Source organism: Argentina silus (genome assembly GCF_951799395.1).
Source record: "Argentina silus genome assembly, chromosome: 6".
Classification (NCBI taxonomy): Eukaryota; Metazoa; Chordata; class Actinopteri; order Argentiniformes; family Argentinidae; genus Argentina; species Argentina silus.
Genome location: NC_139660.1, coordinates 21,232,721 through 21,259,269, shown reverse-complemented (window position 1 = coordinate 21,259,269; position 26,549 = coordinate 21,232,721). Strand labels below are relative to the sequence as shown.

Sequence of the window (26,549 nt, the reverse complement as noted above, 5' to 3'; positions counted from 1 at the left end):
AATACGTGCACTCTCCTGTTTCATTTGGTTATCGTGTTCAGTTCCTGTTCTTTACTTTGACACTTGTTTTCAACCATGTCAAGTGGAAACATCAAGTGCTTGCCCAAGTGTTTGGTGTATTGCAAACCATACCGCCATTGCAATATTGAGCAAAATGATCGCAATATGATATGGTCTCCATATTGTGCGGTCCTCACGCACGCACTCACACACACAGTAAGTTTAGAGAGGCAAGGAGAGGGAGATGATACGGGTGGCAACAATCTGATCCCCTGTTCTCTTGTCCTCCGCCATTATGTTTCACAAGCTTTCCCACAAACCCATCATTTCCTAGACAAATTGTGTATTAGACTGTCCCTTTCATGTTCCTCAAAGACCGTTCCATCAGTGCTGACTGACTGTCTGACAGGGGAAGATGATCATTACCTCTCTGACAAGAGCCTGGGTTTAGCATTCCTGACTTCAAGTCCATGTCATTCATACAGAGCTTTCTTTCTCAACGAAACACAGCCTCTTGTCTTCCTTCATATATGTGGTGTACTAACACAGGCTCTGAAACCTACCGTAGGCTACATATGGAACTGTAGAACCGAGGCTACATATAGCATGACCCAGTCAGTCACAGACGGTCGTATGCTAATTACACAGAGAGGTTCTCATCAGGTTAGTGTCCTCTCCCTATGCCCGACTATAATAAGATTGGTTCCAATTTCTCTCTCTATCTCTCTCTCTCTCTCTCCTTCTCCTCCTCCTCCCCCCCTCGCTCTCTCTCTCTCTCTCTCTCTCAACTATAATAAGATTGGTTCCAATTTCTTTTGAAAATGCACTTCTGCCACCACGATATTGGATGGGGTTGCATAAATTCAACGTTAAATCAATTCTATTTCTGGGACTCCTATAACCGTGTAGGCAAATGTAATTACATGAGAAAATGATTACTATGCCCGACAAAACGTTAAAAACCTATCATCAAAGGGAACAATTTGCCAGATACTGTATATTGTGGAGGGCAAATCTAGCCATATGTTTGTGAAGATGAGGACAAAAAGCCAGGTAGTAATTATCAATCTTCATCAAAATGCTGTCAAAACAGAGAGCTGCTTGGACCCCAGTCCTCATGGCAACAGGCCCACATCGCAGCATGTGTGTTTACAGGATATTAATTACTCCTACTTTCACTTCAGACTCCCTCTACGCTTCCTGTTCAGGTGGACACAGTTTAACTACTGGAACAGCGTGTGGAACTATTTCCTGTTCTGTTCTTTACTGGGCACACGCACACACGCACGCACGCACGCACGCACGCACGCACGCACACACGCACACACACTTCCAATAGTCTACTCTTTCAGAATGAGTTAAGCACAAGTGATGATAAGAACCATACAAGCCATCGGCGCAGCGTAAGACGTAACAGAAATACGATGATATATAGATGTCAGGGGAGGCAGGCAGAGGTAGAAATGAGGTAGGAATGCATTGGAATGGAATGGAATGGAATTCATGGAACGGAATGCGTGTGTGATACCATTCCTTATTCTATTCCCTGCATTCTACGAGCCCGTCCTCCGATTTCTACCTCTCCCAGCCTCCCCTGGTGATTTCTACCTCTCCCAGCCTCCCCCTCGTTTCATAACCGTTGGACACATTTCTCTGCGAGGAACCTCTCTTTTTCTACTCAGGTATCCGTCCCTCAGTTTCAGTTTTAAACTCTGATTGATCACTGTAGCAGAGAGTTAGTCTTCTCCAGGATCACTAAGAGTGGATGGCAGGCGCTTTTATTACAGAGCACCGTCCCCTTGGAGCGGCCTGCCAACACGTGTTAGGAGTCTGAGACAGTGTCCGATCCGAGACTACTACCTTTTTTTTAAACTATTATTTTCCTTCTTCCATCCTTTTCTGTTTAATCGTTGTTAATTGTATTTTCTCATACTTACTCATACTTACACACATACTTACTTTCTTTTATGTGTACGTTTTCTTTTATGTGTACGTTTTCTTTTATGTGTACGTTTTTTGTTTTTTTTATGTGTGTTTTTATCTGATAATAAAGCGTGTTGTGACACTGGTGAAATGCACTAGAAACCCGAATAAACTTCAACTTAATTGCCAGTCATTGATATGAACTCCGTTGTAAAGGCTAGTGGAAGCTAAGAGAGCACTGATAGCAGTATGAACAATGATAAGTCTTAAACAGGTGGCGTTTCCGGAGAAAGCCTCTCACGCGCCTCTAAACCAACGCCGCCCGTCGCTACTGTACATCACGTACGCCAAACAACTGGTTCATCTTCCCAAGAATTGATATGAAATTCACAACAAGATTCGCGCATTAACATGATTTGTGATTAAACATAAAAGCAATTTGATCAAAAATTGGCAAAAGAGTGCATGAATTTCCCTTGTTTATTATTGCTGTCATTTGCAACTGCGGTTTAATTTATGCAGTGTTGTGCATGGCCCCCTTGGGAGAGAGAGCATTACTCTTTCATCAGATCAAATGAAGTGAAACAGAGCGATTCCAGGAAGAGCCAATTAAACTGTTCAAAGAAGTTTATTATGGTGGGGATTATGAAATCATTCTTATTGGATGGTGTGTATTTGAGGGTGTGAATGTGTGTGCTTACCGTTGTGCAAACTCATAAAGTCTGTGTACTTTAGCCCTGCAATTCCAACTATGCCATTTCCTCAGGTACGGTATCAAACATTACACTTAATGTTTCACAAGCACTTTCTTCTAATTTCATTATGATTATACGTACATGTAGCAAGCTTAAGCACATCCTAAAACTCTCACTCTCTCGCTCTCTCTCTCTCTCTCACTCCCTTTTGTTCTCTCATGTGATACACTCATGATCTCTGTAGCATGTCATATGGACTCATTAACACACATCATACTCAATCCTCTGCCAGCTTTTATCCAGGGCCAGACTGACGGCCCAGAGTGGGGAATGCAGTGACCTCTGACCTTTAGAGTACTTGATAACATCACCATTCATTCATGATCCAGACACACTGTGAGTGTCTTTTTACAAATCAGGCAGCCTACTCTGGCCCCGTCCCAACGCTAGTATAATTATCTCCTCTGCCCCCGTACCATTAGTAAAGATACAGTGCTGATAGGCTGTCAGAAGAGAGGAGAAGATTAAACAGATACTGTGACAAACAGTACATCCTGGTCTATAAATACATGCCTGAACAGTCAAAGTTTTGCCTGATGCCTTTGCATTGGCAGCGGTGCTTAACGGCTATTGTTTAGAGAGAAGAAGAAAAAAAATCCCTTTTAGGGATAAAAGTGGACCTAACAACTCACTGAGGGGGTGTCCCAAATACTCCATGTCTTTTCCGTGAGTGCGAATGTAAAACAGAGCAAAAATTACGTAACGTGGGATTAGCTCCAAAAACTGGCTAACCTTCAAACGTCTCCAGATTATTGCTATTGACAGGACTGAAACAAAAACTAAAAAACGGGGCCGGGGCTTTTTTTAAATCCAACAATCTGTTTTGTATAGAAGTACTGAGGGGAGTCGCGGAGCAGCTGAAGGCTTATGCTGTTCATTACTGCAAGGGGAAAAAAATCACAAAGACCTATAAATAAATGAATGCCCGGATAAACACACCCATACATCAATAACCCATATGCATTCTAATAGAACACGCTCCAGTTACATCTGATAGGATTAAGTTAACCACGGGCCTGTTGTTACGACTTTGTCATTTAAAAACAAAAAAAAATCGGGCAAGAAAAAAAACCTGTGGTGATTATAAATAATCATAGTCATTTTCAAATAGGTCAGGATATACTTTTTTTCCATTGCCTTTTGTCTGTTTTGTAGGGCAATTTCTTCCTATGAGAAATGAGTATGATTTTCCCCTCGCTAAATAACACAGAGGCTTTCCTCTTCTATTGTACTATCCTGGGGAATGAGGATGTAGGGGCGGAGTGTGAGTGAAATTGATGTTAGTTGAGATACACATCAGCTATGTTTCAAAGAGAAGTCCGACATGTCCCGACAGTGCCACTATGTTAGAATACAAAGCAGCCCCACTATTGACTTCAAGGGTTACTTCAACACCAACTTCAAGGGTTTGTAAATAACATCTATGGTTACAGTCACAGAACTATGATGACTCCAGGCTTCAGCATGTTACTCCATAACCTCTGGAAGATGTGCGTTCAGGAATTACCCCACATCAAACCACTGAGAGTCCTCTCTCTGTCCAGATGAATGGTATCTTTCTCCAGGCTATTTACTGGGGGAAAAGGTTGTAATAAAGTGCATCTGGACAGCTTATGTGTTTCCCATTATAAACAGAAAATAAGGAATATCATACTTTGCTACACTGCCATACTTATTCTATCAAAAGGACAAAAAAAAATGCTTTTAGTTGAATACAATATCAGTGTGAGGCTCCTGCTACCATTACCACACTCATAGTTTCCTCCCCATTCCATTCTGCCAGCTCATCTCTCAATGATACGACATATGGATATTAAAAGATGCATGAGTGCTTGTTCACACAATTCCAAAGAGATGAGAAAAACGAGAGCTTCGCCATTTTAACAAACCACACACAAATAGTCCCAGATCCACAGAAACACATAAACCTGCTTTTAGCTTGGGAGGAATTATTTGATAGCATCGAACCCTTCATTTAGATCCAGGTGCACTGTGTGACTTTTTATTTTTTTTAAACCAGCAAAACCAGCACATCTGAACAGTTTAGAGAGGGGATAAACATGGGGGTCTGTCCTAAAGCAATCTGCAGCTCTACTGGGAGCCAGCGGAGGGGAGTGACACAAATACACAAAGGAAATCAGTCCTTTATCAGTATGTTTACGTTCTGTCCTCATCCTGGCCATGCCACACTGCCTTGGGAACACGAACCCCGTGGACCCTCTGGACTCCACTCCCCCCCAGCCTCTCACACAATACTTTAAAAATAGACCTGCATTGGTATCTACGCACCTGGACAGCATTAATATCCAGCTATAAATCCCCCCCCCCCCCTTCCCTTCTCTTCCCTTCAGAGGATTACAAAAAGGATTCAGATGGACACCGAGAAAAAAAAAGAAAAAAGAAAATGCTCCTCTTTAATAAACAAACGATATCGGAGCAGAAACATTTTCAAGCAAGCAATCCGACACGCAAACATGAAACATTCCCCTTCCACTTTCCGAATAGGAGATGATGTTGCGATGTAGGACAGAGAAGGATTGAGCCTGCAGTTTTTTCCCAAAACATGAACGCCTCATCACATTTCAAATTACTGCCGATTTAAGCGAATGCGTATGCATAGGTAATGTGCCTCTAAGAGGCCGGGGTAGGGAGGCTAAGCAACTCTGCCTGGAGTGTATTATACTATAAATTATACTATAAACTATATACTATAAACACATGATCCCAATACAGTAGTTGCCATGTGCAAGCATTAAATTCTGAATATCAATGATTGAACTAGAATAATAATGTAATCATATTATGAATGTTTTACTCTCACGCCATCCCGACAGATCAAACAGTCAATAATTGTTTCCATCTGTCTGTCTATCTGTCTCTCTGAGGGACTGCCTAGCAAGGCTGTTGTTATTACCAAACACTGTCATCGCCAGATCACGTTACATATCACTGAATTCGTCCTGGCTCCATCACATCTGTGTGATTGGACGAGAGTGTAGTCAATCGAAAATGTGGTCATAACATGCAATAGTCCCATTCTCATCATCATCATCATCATCATCATCTGCACAACTCAGTAGATAGGAAGCTACAGTACATTAATATGAACAGGGGAGGCTGGTGGAGGTAGGAATCAGAGGACGGGCTCATCCCATGCATGACAATGAGCCCGTCCTCCGATATCTACCTCCACCAGCCTCCCCTGACGGATAGAGGACGTTAGAACCGAACACGAGGCTAACAGACACAACGTTTCATGCTTCCCTTGGTTAAATGAAGGGGCACAGCAGGTCCGGTGCCATCACGTAACCAAACCCATACAAAACTCTTCCAAGTTATTCTGAATGACACAATAACGGTAGCAACGCATCAGATAGCAGGATTCCTACTGTACTGTACCACCAGTGGTCCAACTCTGCTGAATGCCATTCTGCTCACACACCCTGTGGAGCTTGTCAAAACACTATTATGAATAACAAGGGAATGTCTATTTAAAGGGGGGGGATGGCAGAAAATGACTGGGCCAAAACTAAAAAGGTCAGAATTAGCATTGAAAAAGCATGAATAATGCTCTCCAGCTCTTTTTCAGCTTTTACAGTTGCCTTTTATTCACTCCCGTGGCACTTCACGTCGTAAACTGTGGATTAAACATGAGGGAGAACGGAATGTTTGATTATATGAGCACAACGCATTATGTGGCACATTCAGGGAAATGGTGTTTACCTCTCCACACTTCAGTCATGATGTGAGAGAGCCCTAAGCCTGGAATTATGAGGCAGCAGTACGGGCCAACCTAGCAGGAAGCGAGGAAGCTATTCAGAGCATAGTTTCCTACGCATAAAACTGTTTCACCTCACACTTCAAATTATATGACCAGCCGCAAATCTCTTCGTAACGTTGGACCTGTTCCACTGTTCAACGATGCAGCGCTCGCGGTATAGAACCATCTCAGGACAGATGTGACTCATTAGCTTAGTGTGTTCTGTCGGGTATCGGGGCCAATTCCATTTCAATTGGGTCAACACGTGAGGAGGTGAACTGAGATTCAATTCAAGAATGGCCAGGTTTTCTCAGAGAAAATGACAGGCGATAATTTCAATCCATCCCCTTAGGGATGGACTGACCCAACGTCTCATGTCTTCTGCTGTGGCTGAACAGGAGACTCACCGAACTGGTCACAGACGCTCTCGTTGTCCACCAGGGTGGGATGTTCGAAGGTGTCCCTGCAGTAGAGGACCCGGGTGCTGCCGCGGAGGGAGGCGATGGCGCCCAGCGCCAGCACGGTGTGGTCTGTGAGCAGGGAGGACGGCTGCGCTCGGAGGCGGGCCAGAACCGAGCGGTACCGGCAGTACTGGAGGTAGCTCAGCACCAGAACCTTCCTGCCATCGTCTTCCTGGCCTGGGAGGGAGATATGGAGACACAGTTAGTCCTGCTTTCACCCAGTTAACATGTTGGGGCATTTTTCGTAGTTGATAATAGCCACCATGTAGAGAGAATAGCCCTTTTTACACCCCAACATGGTTCAAGTGTTAATGCTGTTAATGTCTTTGTTGATAATACTCAACATGTAGACAGAATTAGCCCTTGTTAAACCCTGACATATGCACCAACATGTCAACTGTTGGAATGAAACATGGGCTAATTGTCAACTGAGAAAAAAAATGCATCAACATGGGAACTTTCTCTTAGTGAAGATAATAATCTCTGAATACGATTACAACATGTTCTTTAACCCACACTAACTGTGTGTGGGAATGAGTGATTACATTGCAAATAACATTATCTGAGAAGAAAGGGCAACGAAGCATCAAGGGCGAGGCTGCAATTTCCACATTCAGATTGACCAAACAAAAACGTATCCATCAATGTTCGTACACAAAGCCACGCAGAAAACTAGGGTTGAGATGGTTTAATGGACTGATATAAAGCAATAGAAAAACAGGAGTACAGTAAACAAGAAATAATTGGATTTGCTAACCCTGTGGCAGAGACTCAAAAGGTTAGCATACAATAGCATTAAATAGACTGAATATCTAGCCATCCGAATCAGGACAGGGGAGGCTGGTGGAGCTAGAAAAACGGAAGACGGGCTCATTATGATGCACAGAATGAAATGAGGAATGGTTTCAAAGACGTGTGTCCTCATCCCCATTCCGTGTATTACAATGAGCCTGTTCTCCGATTTCTACCTCCACCAGCCTCCCCTGAGCCAGGGGACAACTTCTGGGTGGGATAGGCTTTGTGTTCAGAAGTGTAGCAGGCAGCTCTCCAGCCATCCAGAGGTGTTTGGCGTAACAAGGAGTTGAGAGCAGCATGGCACTCTGTAATACTGTGTGGCACCTGGCCAACTATTCCAAAACACCACAACAAAGAGATTTTTTATTTTTTTTAATTTATTTTTTTATTTGAAGAGCAACTGCTACTCAGCACGGGTACGATATACAACTGCCGGTCGATATGAGCACTACATATTAAATTGTGCCAATATTGACCGGCAGTTGTGCTTCAAATAAAAAAATCCCCAATCTCTTTGTTGTCGGACATAAAGGACGATATTGACCATGTTAATGAATGTGCATACTGTACGATATGATAATGAAATCCAGTATTATTTGGATACATAGGTGAGCGTTCATATCGGTCACGGTCAGAGCGTGGTAGCACACATCAACATTGTCAACATGGCGTATTTGTGCCTTGTTTGGGACATGGCCCTATTAGGTACCAAATACAACCAAGTGACAACTCAACTGACTAATACTAATACTTCAAAGGCAAGGAATAGAACCCCCCACCCCATCACACACACACACACACACACACACACACACACACACACACACACACACACACACACACACACACACACACACGGTTTCTGTTGTCGTGGGCAATTATAGATGTTGTAGCACAGGGTTCGCTTCAAAATGTCAAGGATTTTATTTCAACTAGCGAGGCATCTCTGGACGTAGAGCTCTCCTGAAGGCTCCTGCAGCATTCAACTGATTACATTCAATTTAGAGATGCTTTGGGGCTTTAACTGTATGTAGCTCTGTGTGTGTGTGTGTGTGTGTGTGTGTGTGTGTGTGTGTGTGTGTGTGTGTGTGAGTGAGTCTTTGTCTGTACAGATGCACACTTTAAATTCCTTTGTTCATAAAGCCTGACCTTTCTAAATAAAGGACGTCCTTATCTTTACATAAGCATTTTAATTAGCTGGGGCTCCAGCTCTATGATCACTGGAGAGCTGAAAGATAGACAGAACATTATACAATTTTCTCTTCTCTTTTCTCTCTCTCTCTCTCTCTCTCTCTCTCTCTCTCTCTCTCTCTCTCTCTCACTCTCTCCCCCCCCCCTCCTCTCGCTCTCTTTCATACTTTTTGACGACCGAACCTGCTGGTTTTTTGACAAACAGCCTTTTGTGCAGGCCCTAGAGTAGAACTGTGGAGATGATTAAACGACCATGTAACAGATTATTTCAGGAATGCATCGTAAATCCACCACAAAGCATCGTAAACACAAAACAACACCACGGTTGCATCATGATCATAAACACCACGGGACACCAGAAATCATAACCATTCATTCAAGACACTTCCTCGGTATTCATGACAGCAATCACTGAGTATCCGAGAAGCAGGAGTGTATTATACAATGTGCCTTTCAGCCCTGACTCGAGTAAATGGATGGTAAGTCGTCGTTCTCAGCTAAGGAATAACAACTGCAGAATTACAATAAGACAATTCAAGGACAAAGTTGATGGAATTCAAGATGTATGGTTAACAATATTGCTTTGCTAAGCATCACAATGTCACTGAATAATCACTGGAAAAGTGAATATTTTAGCTTTTTCAGATGAAACATTTAATCATTTTTCTGACAATGCTTTGGTAGCAAGGGTGAATATTACTGGGAAAATAGACAATATACATATATATATATATATATATATATATATATATATATATATATATATATATAAATAACTGTCCAACACCAGGCAAAAACTGCATGTGCAAGGCAAATGTTACTTCTGTACACTGTATCTTACATTTAAGCTACAAAAATCTCAAAACCAGGCATAACCTTTGACAAGACCTTTCAAGCTCTGTGAATTCTGTTCACAGAGGGAAAATAAATGTTGAAAACCATTATTCTCTCATAGTCCTACTATGTGTCAGTGGCTAAGTCCTAAATCACTCACTGGGCTGAAATTTGCTGTTGTCAACATTTCCACATTATCTAACCAGCCAAGGAATTTACAGAGTCTAAATGTTATATGGGGGTTGGCACAATGTTATGCATGTACTGTACTAGCCAATAACATCACATTGATACTGTATCTGCTTTTACAGTACAGGCCTGATTTGACGCATGTACGGCAGCGATATCACAACAAAATGTAAAGCTTTCAACTTTAAGGAGGGGAAACTGTTTGGTATTCTTTCTCCATACGCTCCCTTTCTGCTGTTGTGCTGTGTATTGATTTCAGAGGTTTCCATTTAGCCAAGATTCCTTTCATAATGCATAACACATCTCATTCATCTGGTTCAGCCGCCTCGCTTTCCTGCAGCCTCTACACTTCTCATAAAAAGGACATGACATGGAAGGCTATTATATGTACGCTGCTTCTCAAGCTGTCTTTATTGAACCAAGAAAAAAAAGGAGGACAGCATCTGCCAATACTGAATATAGAAAAAATACAATTGGTTTCAGTGAGGACTACACTACATATATCTAGTATCTTTTCTTGTTTTCCTCTCGATGAAAAGTGACAAAATCATTGCTTTTCATACTTCCATAATTATGCTGTGTCTACAATGACTCAATGGTCTTGGACCATGGCTGCATTGCTGTCTTGTATTGGCTTGCCTGTACACACATACACGCACGCACGCGCACGCACACACGCACACACACACACACAGAGAGAGAGAGAGAGAGAGAGAGAGTGAGAGCAGCATAATACATGTGCTGCAGCTGAACACTCCCCCGTTTAGATCAGGCCTTTAAGGAGCTGTATCAGCCCTCTACATTCATCAGGCATGTCGGAGAGCCCTTCAAAGAGAATCGTATTCTCACAAAAGGGCACAAACACCCAGAGGAAATGTTCTATTGAAACTGTGTGGAGGGCAGGGAGAGAGAGAGAGAGAGAGAGAGAGAGAGAGAGAGAAAGAGAGAGAGAAAGAGAGAGAGAGGGGGGGGGGGTCTTAATCATCCAACATAACTAAAGTGCCTCGCTCTAAAAAAAAATAATGGGGGGGGGGCTTTCTAAGACAAAAAAGGCAACGTTTATAGAATTTTCACCTCAATTTGTTCTAATGTACTGCGCAAGGCAGCTACTAATACAGACACGTTCGAAAACACGTTCATACGCACACTCACACAATGTAGGCTACCTCCTGTTCTTTTTTTTTCCTTCTGTGAACCACTTTTTATTTATTTTTATCCGGCCACACTGTTCTTAATTTGCTTCCAGATGTTCTGACAGTTGACAACGAAAAAATGGCAATAAACCACATTTTCAAAAACATACTCCCATTTCAAATGGTTTTGAGAGAGAGAGAGAGAGAGAGAGAGAGGGAAAAAAAACACCACTTTCCCTGAGTTGATTTATGTGATTCTATTACATTAAACATTCCATCCCCTAAGCGGGCTCCGCTCCCTAGCAACAAGCGCCAGCAGCTCTAATGTGGCTGGCATGGCGCCAGTGTAAGCTGTCGGCGTTATTGATTGCTAGATTGAAAAGTTTGCATTTAATAGGCTCTGTAATACATGTTGAAATTATTCAGAGCTTCTCGAGCCAAATTGGTTCCTTTGACTATCAAAGACGATAGCTGTTACAAACGAGCCATCGGAACGTTCCGGTGGGGTGTCTTTCCATGCCCGAAACTAAATTATAGTTTCGGCATCAACCCAATCATATAGTAAAACCTAAGGCTATAATTGCCTGTAGCAAAGAGGCATCATTGATATAAACAAGCATGTACGGTATCCTAAGACAAAAAACATTGTGTTTTTTTTAAAGAAATGTCTTTTGATCAGCTGTCCCCAAAAGTGTGCCTTTTGGCTGATTCAATTCAGTGCGGTTTAAAATGCCACCATTTGCCTTTTGCGATACAGCTACAACAACAACACTGACATTGTAGTGCTATTAGTCATTCACTAACTATCAACAATGGCCACGCTGTTATTAAACATCGAGGCTCTATGGGGAAAGACCCGTTCTGACAACAAGGACAAGCTGGGGAGGTTTCTGAGTCATTTCTGTCCACTACTACTTGCCTGCTTAGTCTAACGGCTTTCTTCACCCAGGTGATGATATTCTATCTCCTCAGACGGCCTCTCCCATTTGTCACGCAGCGCCATATATAGTTCGACACAAACTCAATTGAGCAGCTGCGATCCAGGATCATAAAGATCGTGACAGAGTCCCAGGCCTGTGCATTTTCCGTGCGTTCTGGAATGAAATGGATGAGATGTTTCTTTTAAATGGATCCTTAATGGGATACAGAGTTCCTATTTGAGGCAGAGAATTCCCCGGGAAGGGGTAAAAAAAACATCTTATCTGAAGATTGGGGAATTGGGTCAGGGAGGGAATTACATGTCAGTCTTGATGAAACTTGCTGTGTATATCCTCAAAGGCCCCCCATTACAAATCATGACAGATATCTAGGGGGACGCACAGTATAAAAAGAAACATGATTTAATGTTTTCAGCAAAGGGACAAAGAGGAAAGGGTAAAATACTACAGGCTATTTAGGACAAGCGTGTTTCCCATTCTAAGTTAGTATAATTAGAGAGTGTGGGGGGAGGGGGGGGGGGTTGTCAGTCACAGGAGTCCATTGTGAATTCTTGTCATTATATAAGAAGCCCTTCATATCAGTAGATTTGTACAGGGAAGCTTCATATAAACAGCAGATAACCCAGCCAAGTTAGCCAACTGTTTCAATAATGACATACAGTACAATGTGCAATTTGCATGGATTAAGACAAGCTTCTGAATCGCCTCATTTTACAATGCGGGTAATGGCATCAGTAGCATATGAGAAAACAAAATAATTGAGTTCCCAAAGGAGAAAAGCTTTCATTCTGGCTTAAGATACCAAGCATGAGATACCAATATATCTTATCGGTCCATCTGTTCATATTCTTGCATATAATACATCAGAACAGATACAACTTCCATAAAAAGGTCCATTCTGTACAAGGTCAAAACACTTTGTTCACTCCTACTTCTCAACGGTAAAGACATTATCACAAGATATCCTAGTACTACAGGAGGAAACGGAGGACAATAGCCGTGTTGCAGAATAAACCTGATTGGCCAAACGGCCCCCACATAAAAAGGCGGAAATGAAACGGCTGCCTGAACAACAGGATAGAAAACAATCAATGAACTTATTGTGCAATTTGTCTTTCTTCCCACTCCCTGTGACAATTCTGACCCAAGAAAGGCCACAATAAAATGGTTCAGGGAGTCAAAACAACGTTTTCCAAAAGGCACAAGGTATGTTCTTGTGCAGTTTGTTTTAAGTCCGTTTTCAAAGTTGTGTTATGAACATGTAGTAGTGTAAGGCAGTGTTGTCTGGCAGTGCTAGTTCCCTTTAGAGTTGCGTTGATTGAATTCCTGCTTGTAACAGGGATGTGCACAAGCAGCCTGCAGCTGGTATAACAGAGTTAGAAACGCATCTCTAACACAGATGGACTGATACATGTTCTCATGAAATATTCACAGATGTTAAAAGGGGCAATCTGGAATTGATATATTTTTTTTTTTTGTGACTTGTAAATGAATGATGTAAAGTCAATGATTCTTGAAGGATATAACTTATAAATGCCTCATGAGCTTAGATCAACTGTCTTACCCCATCAGAACCCAAAATATAAACTTGTTTTACTCCATTGTTTGTAAACAATGCAACTGGTAAAAAAAACACTGTATAGCAAACATGGTTAAAATTCTACTTTTCATCTCATGGATGGTCAGTCCTAACATCCATAGCTCATACTATGAAATTGAGAGTGGTTACTACAGCCCGAATGCACCTTTTAATAGATGATCAGCTTACAATAACAACTTACGGGGGAGTGTGCCAACTCTGTAAAGCTTGACAACGAAATACAAGCCACATTTGTAAATACTCACAAATATTTAAACGAAGTGCACACCCTCAGGTTGAATTTAATAATGCCGTGAATAATGGATTCGCTAAGAGAAGTTCGTGCGTGTGTGTGTGCCTGTGTGTGTGTGTGTGTGTGTGTGTGTGTGTGTGTGCATTTTGATGTGCACTCAGGAAAGCGATCTTCTGTGAAAGTTCAGTAAATGTAACTTTCTATTGAATTGTCTTGACTTCAATAAAAAACAAATCAAATAACGAAAAATAGATTAGGAAATATTTGAGCGACCTGGCATTCTCTTTCTCGTTACTATTCAGTGTGGGTGTTTGGCAGTCTGTTTGAGATGTCTTGCGTGTTACTGGAGAGGTCACATCAATAGCAGGTCTGTTGTTTCAGAGTGTGCTAATGGAGAGACAGATCCCTTCATTTCCTCAGAGGTCCACCCCTTGTGTTCCACTCTCATTGTTAAACAGGCCACCAGACAGGCCTATCTGCCCCCGGGCTCACAGTGAAAATAGCTGGAAACAGAATGTGACATTTAACAACAAAAAAAATAAATTAATACACAGCCGTTGGATTCCAAATTTGATTACAAAGCACATGCCAGAACAGGACACAGAATTTCTTTTCCGAGTCCCACATTCAAATTCGAGGCATGCTCAAACGCTCCCCACATCTAATAGATTTTTCCACCCCGCCACACAATTTACTGCTTACAGATTTAGAATTCTTTGGCTTCCGGCCAGACCTCAGTCATAAGGGAATTAATGATATGAGCAGATCAGTGAGGAAAAACAGCTTGTGATGCGCTCTCCAACAGGTCTGAGAATAATGAAGAGGACATGGCCATAAACCAAAGCCACTGCTACCAGAGTGGAGGGTGGAGAGGCGAATAATCAATACGGCACAGTTATGGAATTAGGCAAAAAAAAAAGAAAAAAAGAAAGAAGTCAAATGGGGAAAGCGTATGGATACAATCTCGCACAGACGGGAATGAAAAGTCTGCTTTTCACAACTACACAAGACATCCTTTTCCCTTTCAAACTCACGTTATTGTCTCTTTACAGTAGCATTGCATTATTTCATAGGTCTTTCCTAGGGAACTGGTGCAATAGAAAAGCAATATATCAACTCCACGTAGGATATACAGAATATACAACGGGATAAATCAGTCAGGCGAAGATAGATGATCTGCTTTATATTCTCTTATTACTCTGCCTGTCTGTGTCAACATAAATATTCCGAGCGATTCTGCAAAAGGACAGAATCCATCGGCGGTATCAACGTGGCGGCACTGTTTGCATACCTGGACAGACAGACAGACGACATGCCGTGCTCTGGCTTAATACCATTTCTAGGAAGAAAAAAAATGTTTGGTTTGTTATTATGATTGTTTTTTTGGGTGTACGGTTTAGATAGGAATGTGTGTGTGTCAGCACACTTGTCTAGAAGGCATTGGTGTGGGCGGCTTACTCTACGACTGTGTCATCTTCGTCCTCAAGCTACGTGTCAGGTGGTGGAGGGTGACCTTGCACAGTCACCGTCGTCATCTCACTGTGGAGATCTGGTCGGTCGTGGAACTGCACTTGCGAAGGGTGAGTCAGGACTCTAATGGTGCCCATATGGTGTGTTCTCTCTCTCTCTCTCTCTCTCTCTCTCAATCTCTCTCTCTCTCTCTCTCAACATGCAGTAGATGGAGATATAGTTGATGTGTCCGATCGTATCATCCTGTGATGCTAACTGTACGGTAACACTAATTACTCTGGTGACAACATTGTATGAACCTCTCCGTACCCTGCTGTTCCAACCTACAGGCGTAATACGGGTGTAGAAAAGTGTTACCGACACTAGATTCTCTTTTGAGTCCTTCTGTTCTCATACTGCATAACCTGACATATTGCAGCCTCACGCCCCAATCCAGTTGGATAAAACAAGAAACCAATTTTGACAGGGAGAAATTGGGACAGTTCTCTTGGGACGGATGGACAGCAGGGGAGGCCGGTGGAGGCAGAAATCGGAGGACGGGCTCATTGTAACGCATGGAATGGAATGAGGAAGGATATCAAACGTGTGTATCAAACATACCATTCCTCAATCCATTCCATGCATTACAAGGAGCCCCGTCCTCCGATGTCTACCTCTACCAGCCTCCCCTGATGGACAAAATGTAAACGTTCCTTTCTAACGCTAACGGTTGGTTTCCTTGCAGCTGCCGGTCCAGATACGTCTAATATTACTGTTGACCCTGCCACGGCTCTCTGTGTGGAGAGTGCCTTTAAAATGTCTTCCTTAAGATGGTTTTTGAATAAGAGTACCAAACTCCACTCTGATTCCCCATAAAAAGAAAAACTGTGGTCGGTAGCGCACGGCAGACAAGGTCACTCTTTCTCAAACCTATTACTGTGGTGGACCTCCACTTCCCTCAGCTTTTGCTCAATTGCCAGAATCGAACGCAACATATACTTCAGATCAGGAAGAATACCATTGTGGTCCTGCTATTGAGGATAAATTAGTAGTCTTTTTTTTTCTTTCATTTTTTTTCCCCTCACCACGCACTGTGTCTCTGGCTGGAAGTGTGCCAGGAAACATTAGGATATGCTTGCTGAAAAAAATGTTTCCCTCCATAACAATGGCACACTTTATTACCTTTGAGCCCACAATTGTGTTCCGATACAGGATGACAGTATCCTGTTTTGTTGAACAACCCGAATGCTTCGACATTTCTTTTTTTGCTGCGTCCCAGTTTCCCTGAAGTGTGGACTTCGGCAGTCTGCAACACGGATTTAAAAGCAGGAGGACTCAGTGGGCTTGAGGGACTTTCCACCACATCTTGTACAACAGTCCACATCTTTTACACCCATGTGTGTGTGTGTGTGGGGGGGGGGGGGGTGCACAGCAGGGTAGAGAATTAGGACACAGCAATAGTCACAACTAAAGGCTGTTTTATGGTTTTTAATATGTGTCAATCGATATATACTGTCGCTCCACAAAACACGTCGTTGACAATCTATGGCGGAAAAAAAGAAAGTTCAGGAGGTAAAAAGGAAGTTCAGAAGTCAAAACTAGACTTGACTAGACGTCATTTCTGTCGATCGACATTTGTCGGCAGTGTGGATGGACAAAGCATAAATGTACCTTTAGAGAGAACCGTGCCATGAGAACACTTGGCTTAAGAGACCATCCATGTTGTGAGCAGCACAGCGGGCAGGAAAGCACTTACTGTATTTACACAGTGAGAGCCGATGAACGAGACATATTATGTTATGATTTATCATTTCCCACATAATAATAACTCTACATGATGCTATCAAAACGACCACGAGAACAGTGGGAGGACTCTTGAAGGACATGTGCAATAACTATTCTCCATTAGCACAGTACTTCATTGCAATTGTCAGCAGGGCTGTATTTCTATCCAAACATCTACTCGTTGGTGCAGGGGGCCCTTTCTGCTCGTTAATGATTCCTCTCTTATCGTTAACAGACAACAGAGTGGCCAAACGCTACCTAGGGAACACGCACTATTGAGAGGCTGAACACTACACAGGGACCCAACACTACAGAGAGACCCCAACACTACAGAGAGACCCCAACACTACAGAGACCCCAACACTACAGAGAGACCCCAACACTACAGAGACCCCAACACTACAGAGAGACCCCAACACTACAGAGACCCCAACACTACAGAGACCCAACACTACAGAGAGACCCCAACACTATAGAGAGACCCCAACACTACAGAGACCCCAACACTACAGAGAGACCCCAACACTACAGAGACCCCAACACTACAGACCCCAACACTACAGACCGACCCCAACACTACAGAGAGACCCCAAGACTACAGAGACCCAACACTACAGAGACCCCAACACTACAGAGACCCCAACACTAGAGACCCAACACTACAGAGACAGAGACCCCAACACTACAGAGACCCCAACACTACAGACCCATCACAACAGAGAGACCCCAACACTACAGAGAGACCCCAACACTACAAAGAGAGGGCTGCTGGCGTCCTGCCAGGCTGATGCTGCTGACCAGCCACATTCATTGGCAGAGCCTCTTTTGGAGTGACAAGTGCATTTATAAACAGGCTAATGGAGTCATTAACGGCTACAGCGCTCATTAGCATCCCAGAGTCAAACAATATCACCATCAGGTCACATGGCTGGCATCAAATCAATCTATCTGTACAGTATCCCTCGTACACAGTCAGCACAGACCCACATCGGGAAGCACGGACGCACGCAAAAACACAAACAAGCAAGCACATACACCCACACACACACACACACACACACACACACACACGCACTATTGATTGCTCCTGCAATAGAGCGACAAAGCGTCCATTATTGATTCTGCCATCCACTTTGTATGAGACTGTAACAACATGGAGTGTATTCAAGGGCAATAGAACATTCAAAAAGGACAAAACAAGCAAGCTCTCCCGCTGCAGTAGGATCATAAAACACAAACCCCAAAACATCAATTATCTGTCTACATGTTCTAAAACTACTGTGTTCCCTCGTGCCTTATCGCTTTAGTCGTTGACAAAGGAAACATTTTTAATAATGTAAAAGCAATTATAGTAGAATCAATCGAAAATAGAATGATAGAATGATGACCACCAAAAGAAGACAACGTGACATCAGGCTAATGTGTCATAAAAGTCACACAGCAATTATGAAAAGCTTTACTTCACTACCATTTGAAGTCGGGAAAAACAGGCCTTCAAACGTTTAGTTCTTCACAATTCTCCCATTTGAATAAACTGAAACATTTTGTTATATCTGCAAGGCGTAGTGTGACTCATCCCTGACTGTTGCCTTAATAATAACTTTGATTCATGTTCAACTGCAGAAATAAAATACCTGAATGACATCAAATGATGAAAAGCAGAGGTCTGGGTGGATTATTCCGGCATGTGCCCATCTGATTCTGACTCATATAACATGAACAAACATACACGCATAATAAAACCATAATGTAACGATTAGTTTATAAACACTTTATGCGGTTCTTTAGGGGGTTCTCATACAAATGTATTATCCAAACTGGTGGCTAACTCTTCTACATCAAGCCGCCATCTTGAAGGGGTTTATAACAACAGTAAATAGTCCAAATAGCAAATAAAGCCTGCAAATCACTAAAGACCCCATATGACAAATCACTGTCACTAATAACTGGTATAGTCAGTCATAACTGAAGATAAAAAAGAAAAAAAGCATCGTAAAAAAAAAAATCCTAGTACTTTTAAATCTGTGGAAATACAGTCATAACTGAAACTGTATTGTCAAAATCCTAGTACTGTTAAATCTGTGGAAATACAGTCATAACTGAAACTGTATTGTCAAAATCCTAGTACTTATTCAAATTGATGGACAATCAAACCAACAGCTTTGAAAGAGAGAGAGAGAGAGAAAAAGGCAGTGGTCCTCACCTAGTTGTGCCCTCTCCCTCTGGATGTCTCGGAAGTTGAGGCCGCTGGTCAGGGTGCTCTCCCTGTATCGGTGCAGGGCCTCCCTGCCCCCGTTGGTACCCAGCTCCCTCAGGACAGAGGGCTTCAGGGCCGCCGCCCGCAGCCCGTGGGCCCATCCTGAGAAGTCTGGCACGGTCCACTTCACTAGGTCCTGCAACCGGACGATGACCTTCTCTGACACGGCGATGACCTCGTGCTAGTGGGGGAGAGGAGAGGAGGCCGTGTGTGAGGGGAACGAGAAAGCGAACCGATAGTGAGGCAGTAAATTACAACTGTTACGACACCAGTCAGAGATATGGAGCTGCTATCAGAGATGACTTAGATAGGGTGGCCGGAGTAATCAGAGAATTTGTTCAAATTCAGCACTTTTTAGTCGAGTTAAGTCTTCCCAGCTCTTGAACGGGGTAGTCAGACCGGAGGTTGTTTCAACCCCATCGAGGGCAACTTAAAAATAACTTTCATTTGTGAGAAACTGCAACTCCAATGGAAAAAAGTGTGGCATAAAAATGTCGAAATGTGGTTCCAATCGGAGGAATAATGGTTGCAGTGCTTGTGATCAGGCTGGAGTCGTAGGAGATTATTATTAAACTGTATAATCTGGAGGACAGATGTGTCCATCTGGAGAAACGAGCTTTCCACCGTTTACCTTGCATGTGTCTGTACACCTCTCTCCCCTGAAGCAACCTTTAAATACACACACACACACACACACACACACACACACACACACACACACACACACACACACACACACACACACACACACACACACACACACACACTCCTACGTCATCCATAAAAAATAAGCTCTAAAACAGCTTATTATATCTGTGTCTTTTCAGTGAGTAGAAACATCAAGCCTGCGATTTCAAGCCTCCCTCTATAATGAGCTATCATGAGATGTCAAGTGGTAGCTGGTGGTTGAAACTGGTTGCTGTCCTGGCTCAATGCATGAAAAACACTGACGGCTTTTCTTTCTTTCCTTGAAAAAAGGAGGACATCTGAATAATGGAGCACTGCAGATTTGTACCAGTGAACTGCACATAACTTGATGCCTGCAGCCAAATACATTTCCTCAGAAATTTTCATGCATGCTTTGATGTAATTGCATAGTACATAAACATCCAAAATGGGTCATTCTTAGAGGATATATGCAATTTGATAGCAGTCACTCAAAAAGATTTCTTAACGGAGCACTCTGATAACAGAGTAGAACAAAACAGTTTTCCCTCACAGGGAGCATGTATTGATTGAACAGCATCTTTCCTCTACATTATTCACTTGATTCTGCCACACAGTCACTCACTGTGTAGGCTGTGAGAGTGTGTGTGTGTGTGTGTGTGTGTGTGTGTGACCATGTAACTAACTATCCTATTTCGAAACTTGATTTGCTTAAGCTGTGCAACAACAGGTGAGCACCACTCAACAGCTGCCATGTTGTTAAATCATCAATTCATGAACAGACCACATTTAGACGCAGCGAGTGGATTTGACGGACGTGGTTGTTTTCCCTTGATTGTGTTTTTTTAATTAGTCATTTATGGATGTTGGAAAATGTGTGTATGCAGGGAGGGCTCCCTTGTAAGAGAGACATTAGTCTCAATGTGACTCCCTGCCTAAATAAAGGAGGTTAAATAAATAAGAAATCCAAACCCAGTTGTCATGGCGAGTTAAGGTCCTGATGGTTTACAAAAAGGAAGTGCAATTTAAAACCACCTTGAAACACGTAGGTCAGAGGGCTGTGAGCCAATGACAAAGGGCGACACTCCAAACGAACCGATCCAAAGAGAGGTTGTTGACATACATAGCCTGGCTGGTGCTCTTGTTTTATGCTCAGCTTGGTACCTCAACATATATGAACATAACAGGCAGAGTAAAACTATATTACAGACAGTTGCTCTTTTGCTAGCCGTGGACGACTTTAATTAATGTTTATATCATTTATTTATATAAAACGTTTGTTAATTCTTTGTTAATTCCATATAGACACATTCGAGTCATCCATGGCTGCCCTTATACTTGTGTGGTAATGATGTGATTACTTAGTACATTTAAATGGTGTCGAAAATGTGTTCAGAATTGAGGTGAAGGAACTTAGTAAAATGGGGATCTTCTGGCAAGAGGCAAAATCCCTCGCACAGAAAAGAGGGAGGTGGAGAGCCATGGTGGACGCCCTAGGCTCCCAAGGGGGCCAAGAGGATTAAGTCAAAGTGAGTCATTCAGGTGAAAACCAACATCTAACTAAGAGCAACCACAGCTGCTAATTATGAAGCATTGATATATTACAATGTGTTATCAACTCTACCGAAGGCCAGGATACACAGTTTCGAAAGACAACCCCACTTTTACACAATCACAAACTGTTGCAGAGATTAACATGACTGCTCATATTGTGTGTATAGAAAGTCAACTGTATCATTCGGTCAAACAGAGAGTGTTAAAACTGTTAACATTTCAATAACCGTTGAAATTAAATCACACAATGAATTTCATGATCTCAAAAAGCTCCATATCATCCATATTATTCCAGCACGGTATAGGAACAGTACGGGGCATTCCTCTATGTCACCATTATACGGCACGGTGGCACATTGGTTGGACAGGCCTTTCAGTGTCAGAGTCAGCGTCCCACAGATAGCCCCTGTCACGCTGTGAGGGTTTCAGCCTGGTGGCTCAGGGGGGTCAAGCCAGGAATTCCTTGGGCCAAAGGAGATTAGTAATTGAGTAATAGACATGGTGACATGAACAATGCTCCTTGGTGCACTCCGTAGGGAGAGTGAAACGCAGTACGAGTTCATTATCCGTCCTCCTCAGGACTGACCTTGGCTACGGTCTCAAAACAAACGCAACTTATCTATAAAACAAAGAGCCAGAGAGGGCTTTTTTTTAATCTCGTGAGACTGTTTTTCATATTTGTAAAAGGGAGGGGGAAAAAAACACAAGCAATCCTTGAATTATTTAGAGTTGTTTTGTATAGCGTGTAATTTGGAAACTGTAGAGCACTGAGAACAAACTCATAACCATACATTAGCTCAATTATTTTCACTATGAGGTGTATAATCAGGGTGCAAATCATACCAGGCTTAAGCTGTGCAGTGGTGCTTAAACTATGCCGTGAACATTCACTCAGGAATGAAAACGATGGCAGACACAGTCAGTAAGAACAGGCTCATGTGAGCTTTCATTCCTTCAGAGGTTATAATGATCCTCTGTTGCCTGGGCTTCCAGCCATGCATCATGTTAAATGTTTGATGTTAAAGTGGTTTCTCAATGACATGATGTAAACCAAGCCAAGGAGCGCTAGTCTCTTATGTGTTGAGGGAAGACTCGCTGTTATAATATTTATATGTGATGATATGTTATAAAGAATATAAATATAACATGGAATAGTACACAATGCTACATAATGTTATACATTTGGCAATAACACAGTGACGGGATGTATTTTGGGGGTCTTTGAACTGCAGGGTATTCCGTATAACATCTTTCAAAATGAGTCTGTACTACCCCTAAAAGCCTGACAACAATTTGCATGGATTTTCAAACTGCAGAAGGAATTCACTTGAGGGCAATCTTCAGACTTAATGGCTTGTTCTGCAGCGCAGGGATAGCATGCCGCCCCCCTGTCTCAAATTCCTGCCATTGTTGCCTGAATAGAGTGAATAGGGTGATTTGGTGTAATGCTTACTGCCCAAGTGAACAGTATGAGTCTCATTTTAAGTCACTGTAGGCCTATGGAACATGCCATGTGTGCATTTATTTGTAATTACTGGTTGTATATCTGGACTACTGGTATGTCCACATACCTTTCCTGAGGCCAGAATTATCCATTCAAACTTATATTCCCTCTAGGGGAAAAAATCAGAGAAGAGAAGCAAATTACTACCCAGGTGAACCGGTCTCAAGCACTAAAACCCAAGTGTGTATATTTGCTATGAACAAAAAATGGGTCTGGAAACAGTAGATGCCACAGTTCTCTCCACAGTTAATCAATACTGCTGCTGCAGTTGTTGATACACTGCCTCAATGGTTTGTCATTCACTGGGATAGGACTCACTGGGATAGCATTCACTGGGATAGCATTCACTGGGATAGGAAGGAAAAGAAGGAGGTGAAATCAGAGCTGATAGATGATACCAGACTATTAGCCAATTTTCTATTCCTACAACAGGGGTACCTAAAACAGGGCAAAGATAAGGCTAAGCAATTAGCTGTGGCAGCGCTGAAGTGCTTATAGCACGGTGAGTGTTATCTAAAACAGCTCCTCTGAAACATGAGCCAAAAAAGACAGCGTGTACAGTACAGTATTAAGCCAGCGTGTACTGGAGGGGGGGGGGGGGCGTCCAGGGCCAGGCTTAATCCTGTGTCACTCAATGACTAGTTTAACTCATGTGACCATTTAGGAAGAAGGCACCTCTGCTGAAGCTAAAAACGCAGACGCACAAATCAAGGCTGTGTTACAACAGGGAGTGCCACCACAATGCCTTTGAGCACAGATAGGACGCCGCTTTGAACAGGTGTGGTTGAGTGTTGTCAGCTGTGGCTAAATGAGCTCCGTAGGACATGTTCCTCGTGTCACTACATGTACTGTGAAGGAGGGCCAAAGAGCATACAGTATAAACACTAATGACATCATACATTAGCACAGAGAGCAGAAGCAGGGATTTCCAGAGAGATTTACAGCCTTCTTTTTATCACACAGAGAGAATTACTTGTTATTAAACTCATGCTCACACTTGCACCGTAAACATCATATACGATTAAGACTATTACATACCCATTACAGAATAGTAAGCCTATTCAATGGGCTTGAAAGCTGACTCAAGATTACGACATTGGGGCTAAAGCCATTGAGGATCATAAACTGCCTGATAGTAATCACAGTGACTGTAGCTATTTGAGTAAGTTCCTTTGTGATCTAATTTTAGGGCGATTTGCTGAGGGCTTGAGGCTTAAAATCGCATCCAATGGGGTCATCGGTATTAAGATAATAAGATATAGGTTTGTTATGTCATTCTCCATTTCAGAGGCACTCAGGGCTATTGCTATATTCATTTGCCAATGAAAACACTTGGGAGTTATATTGTCCCTTTGATCTTGGAATATTGTCCAAATATCCAAACGAGTGGATGTTACCGCTTTGAAATGCAAATCAGCCCTCTCTCAAGGGGCGGGGTTTGACTTGTCCTTATTGCTCGAGCAGGTTCCTCCTAAATGATCGACGATGCGTGCACTTCTAAGTAATGACTAAGTAATTACATTGTGTTAAAGGCTAAAGCAAGAGCTTCGAGGACGTTAGTGGTTGATAGAAGTTAAGAGATGCAAGTAAAAGTGACATGCAGCCTATTACGGGCTAGTGCATAAATAGCCTACCTTTTCTCATGAGAAGGAAACGTGATAGCTCTACTGTATTAGGCTACTCAAGGGGAAAGAATGTAACCCATCAGCAGAATAGTCAAATACAAACCAGGCTTTGTCCTTCGCTAATAACAATTGCAACCGCAGGCATATTTAATGTGACCTAGTAATGCAGTGATTCAATAGAACATTTAAATCTATATCATCATCATATTCCGGAAATAGTCGCATATGGTAGCACATATCTAGATAGTTTTTGGTTTATGGCAAACGATGGAGTAGCAATTTTTCATCAACTAGTAAATCAAGCTCTCTGGCACACGCTTGTGAAATGTGGCAGCCCTCAAGCCGGATAATCAAGCGTCCTATTTGTCCACTTAACAAAATACCAACGTTTATTACCAATGTCAATAACATATCAGACTAAACTGTCCGTATACGAGTGGGGCTCTTCCAATTCGACCTTTCAAATTCCAGGATAACCGTGAACGCAGTCAACTTGAGCTGACAATATCATATGGGTAGGAATGCGGAAGATTTTATGGAAATTAAATTATGCAAAGTTAGACGTGTTACCACCTGCTTTCAAAACCAGGTTTTGCTCCGAGTTCAGCACCATCATGGTTAACAAATATTCATTGTGTTGTTCAATAGAGAGGGGGGTTGATCTCAAGCATTGCCATTTCGCAATTATCGCCCATATGTCAGCATTTGACACGCATCATGAAGAAATAGCCTGTGCTCTGGTTACGGATTTCCCCCTCCACAATACAATTAAACTCAGAGCGCACGAACCTTATTGCGCACAGCTGGATAAGATTGAGTTGCACATTCAGCAGTCGACACAATGAACAAATGAGCTTAGCAGACAAAAATACAGCAATAGCTCAAGCTTGCGCTGTTGTAATGGATCAATGTCAATGCATGCATTATGCTATGCGACAATGACAACATGATAAAGACAATGCCATAGGCTACCCGATCTATGTTTTAAATAAAGTTGTGTTTCATAGGGGGCGAAAAGCAATAATGCATATGAGAAAATTAAAGTTATTACCTCTCCGTGGCCCACTGTCCTTCCCTGGGGAGTATCTTCGGGCAAGAAATAAAGTTTAGAGCTTGATAAAAGTTGCTTAGTTGTTCTTTCCTCCCACAACAGCTGTACCTCCGCTATGCAAATTGGTTCCTCTGGTTTACATCTCACGAAGAAAAAGTCTCCGAGGGACAGAATCCTTGATTTACCCTCCCGGTGAAATTTAAAAGCCTTGTAGAATATATATGGTCCGTGTAAACCGCAAGACGAGCCTACCCACTGTGGAAAAAAACAGCAAGTTAATAAATGAATTTTTCACATTACATTTTAAGACGCACTAAATACAGTAATCTTTGTATGGGCAATCATGGACACAGGTACCAGTCCAAACAAAATACCACCTGCGTACGCTTTTAGGACACATTAGCACCATCGTGTAACTATTTTTTAATAATTCCTAAAAAAATAAATAAAAAAGATTTGTAAAAACCAAGGCAACATATCAAAGTTTTACGAATGATCTACAGACACACCTATTTGTCTGCCAAATACTTAACATTAAATTGGGAAAATAAACCTATCGATGAATCATTAGGCTCCAATGTTACCTTGACTGAGTTGGGCTCCATCTCGACGTTGTGAATTGATTAAACTCAACACGCTATCCAAACTTGTTGGCTTGAATGGATTGCTGAAGGTCCTGCAAGAGCGCTACAGCACCTCAAGTTTACAATATGTCTTTGGCAAATATAGGGCAACTCTAAAAAAAAAAAAATACTCCTCTGAAATAACCAAATGTTGTAGGTATTTGACGCTGTGTATTAATCCAGTTCATGAAAAACGCCTCATTAATCCTAATGTATCCATAAAC

General features: G+C 42.3%; 1 protein-coding gene across 1 annotated transcript in view; it reads right to left on the bottom strand.

Moving 5' to 3' along the window:
- Nucleotides 1-26,307, bottom strand: part of LOC310805570 (AT-rich interactive domain-containing protein 5B-like) — a gene marked incomplete at its 5' end in the record, with an annotated part of 48,822 nt that extends 22,515 nt beyond the window's left edge. Inside the window, 4 exons of the mRNA XM_083671309.1 lie at nt 6,846-7,076; nt 19,249-19,483; nt 25,703-25,957; nt 26,287-26,307. Of these exons, the coding sequence (XP_083527435.1) occupies nt 6,846-7,076; nt 19,249-19,483; nt 25,703-25,957; nt 26,287-26,307 (742 nt within the window). The remainder of the gene's footprint in view (nt 1-6,845; nt 7,077-19,248; nt 19,484-25,702; nt 25,958-26,286) is intronic.
- Nucleotides 26,308-26,549: the final 242 nt, after the last annotated feature.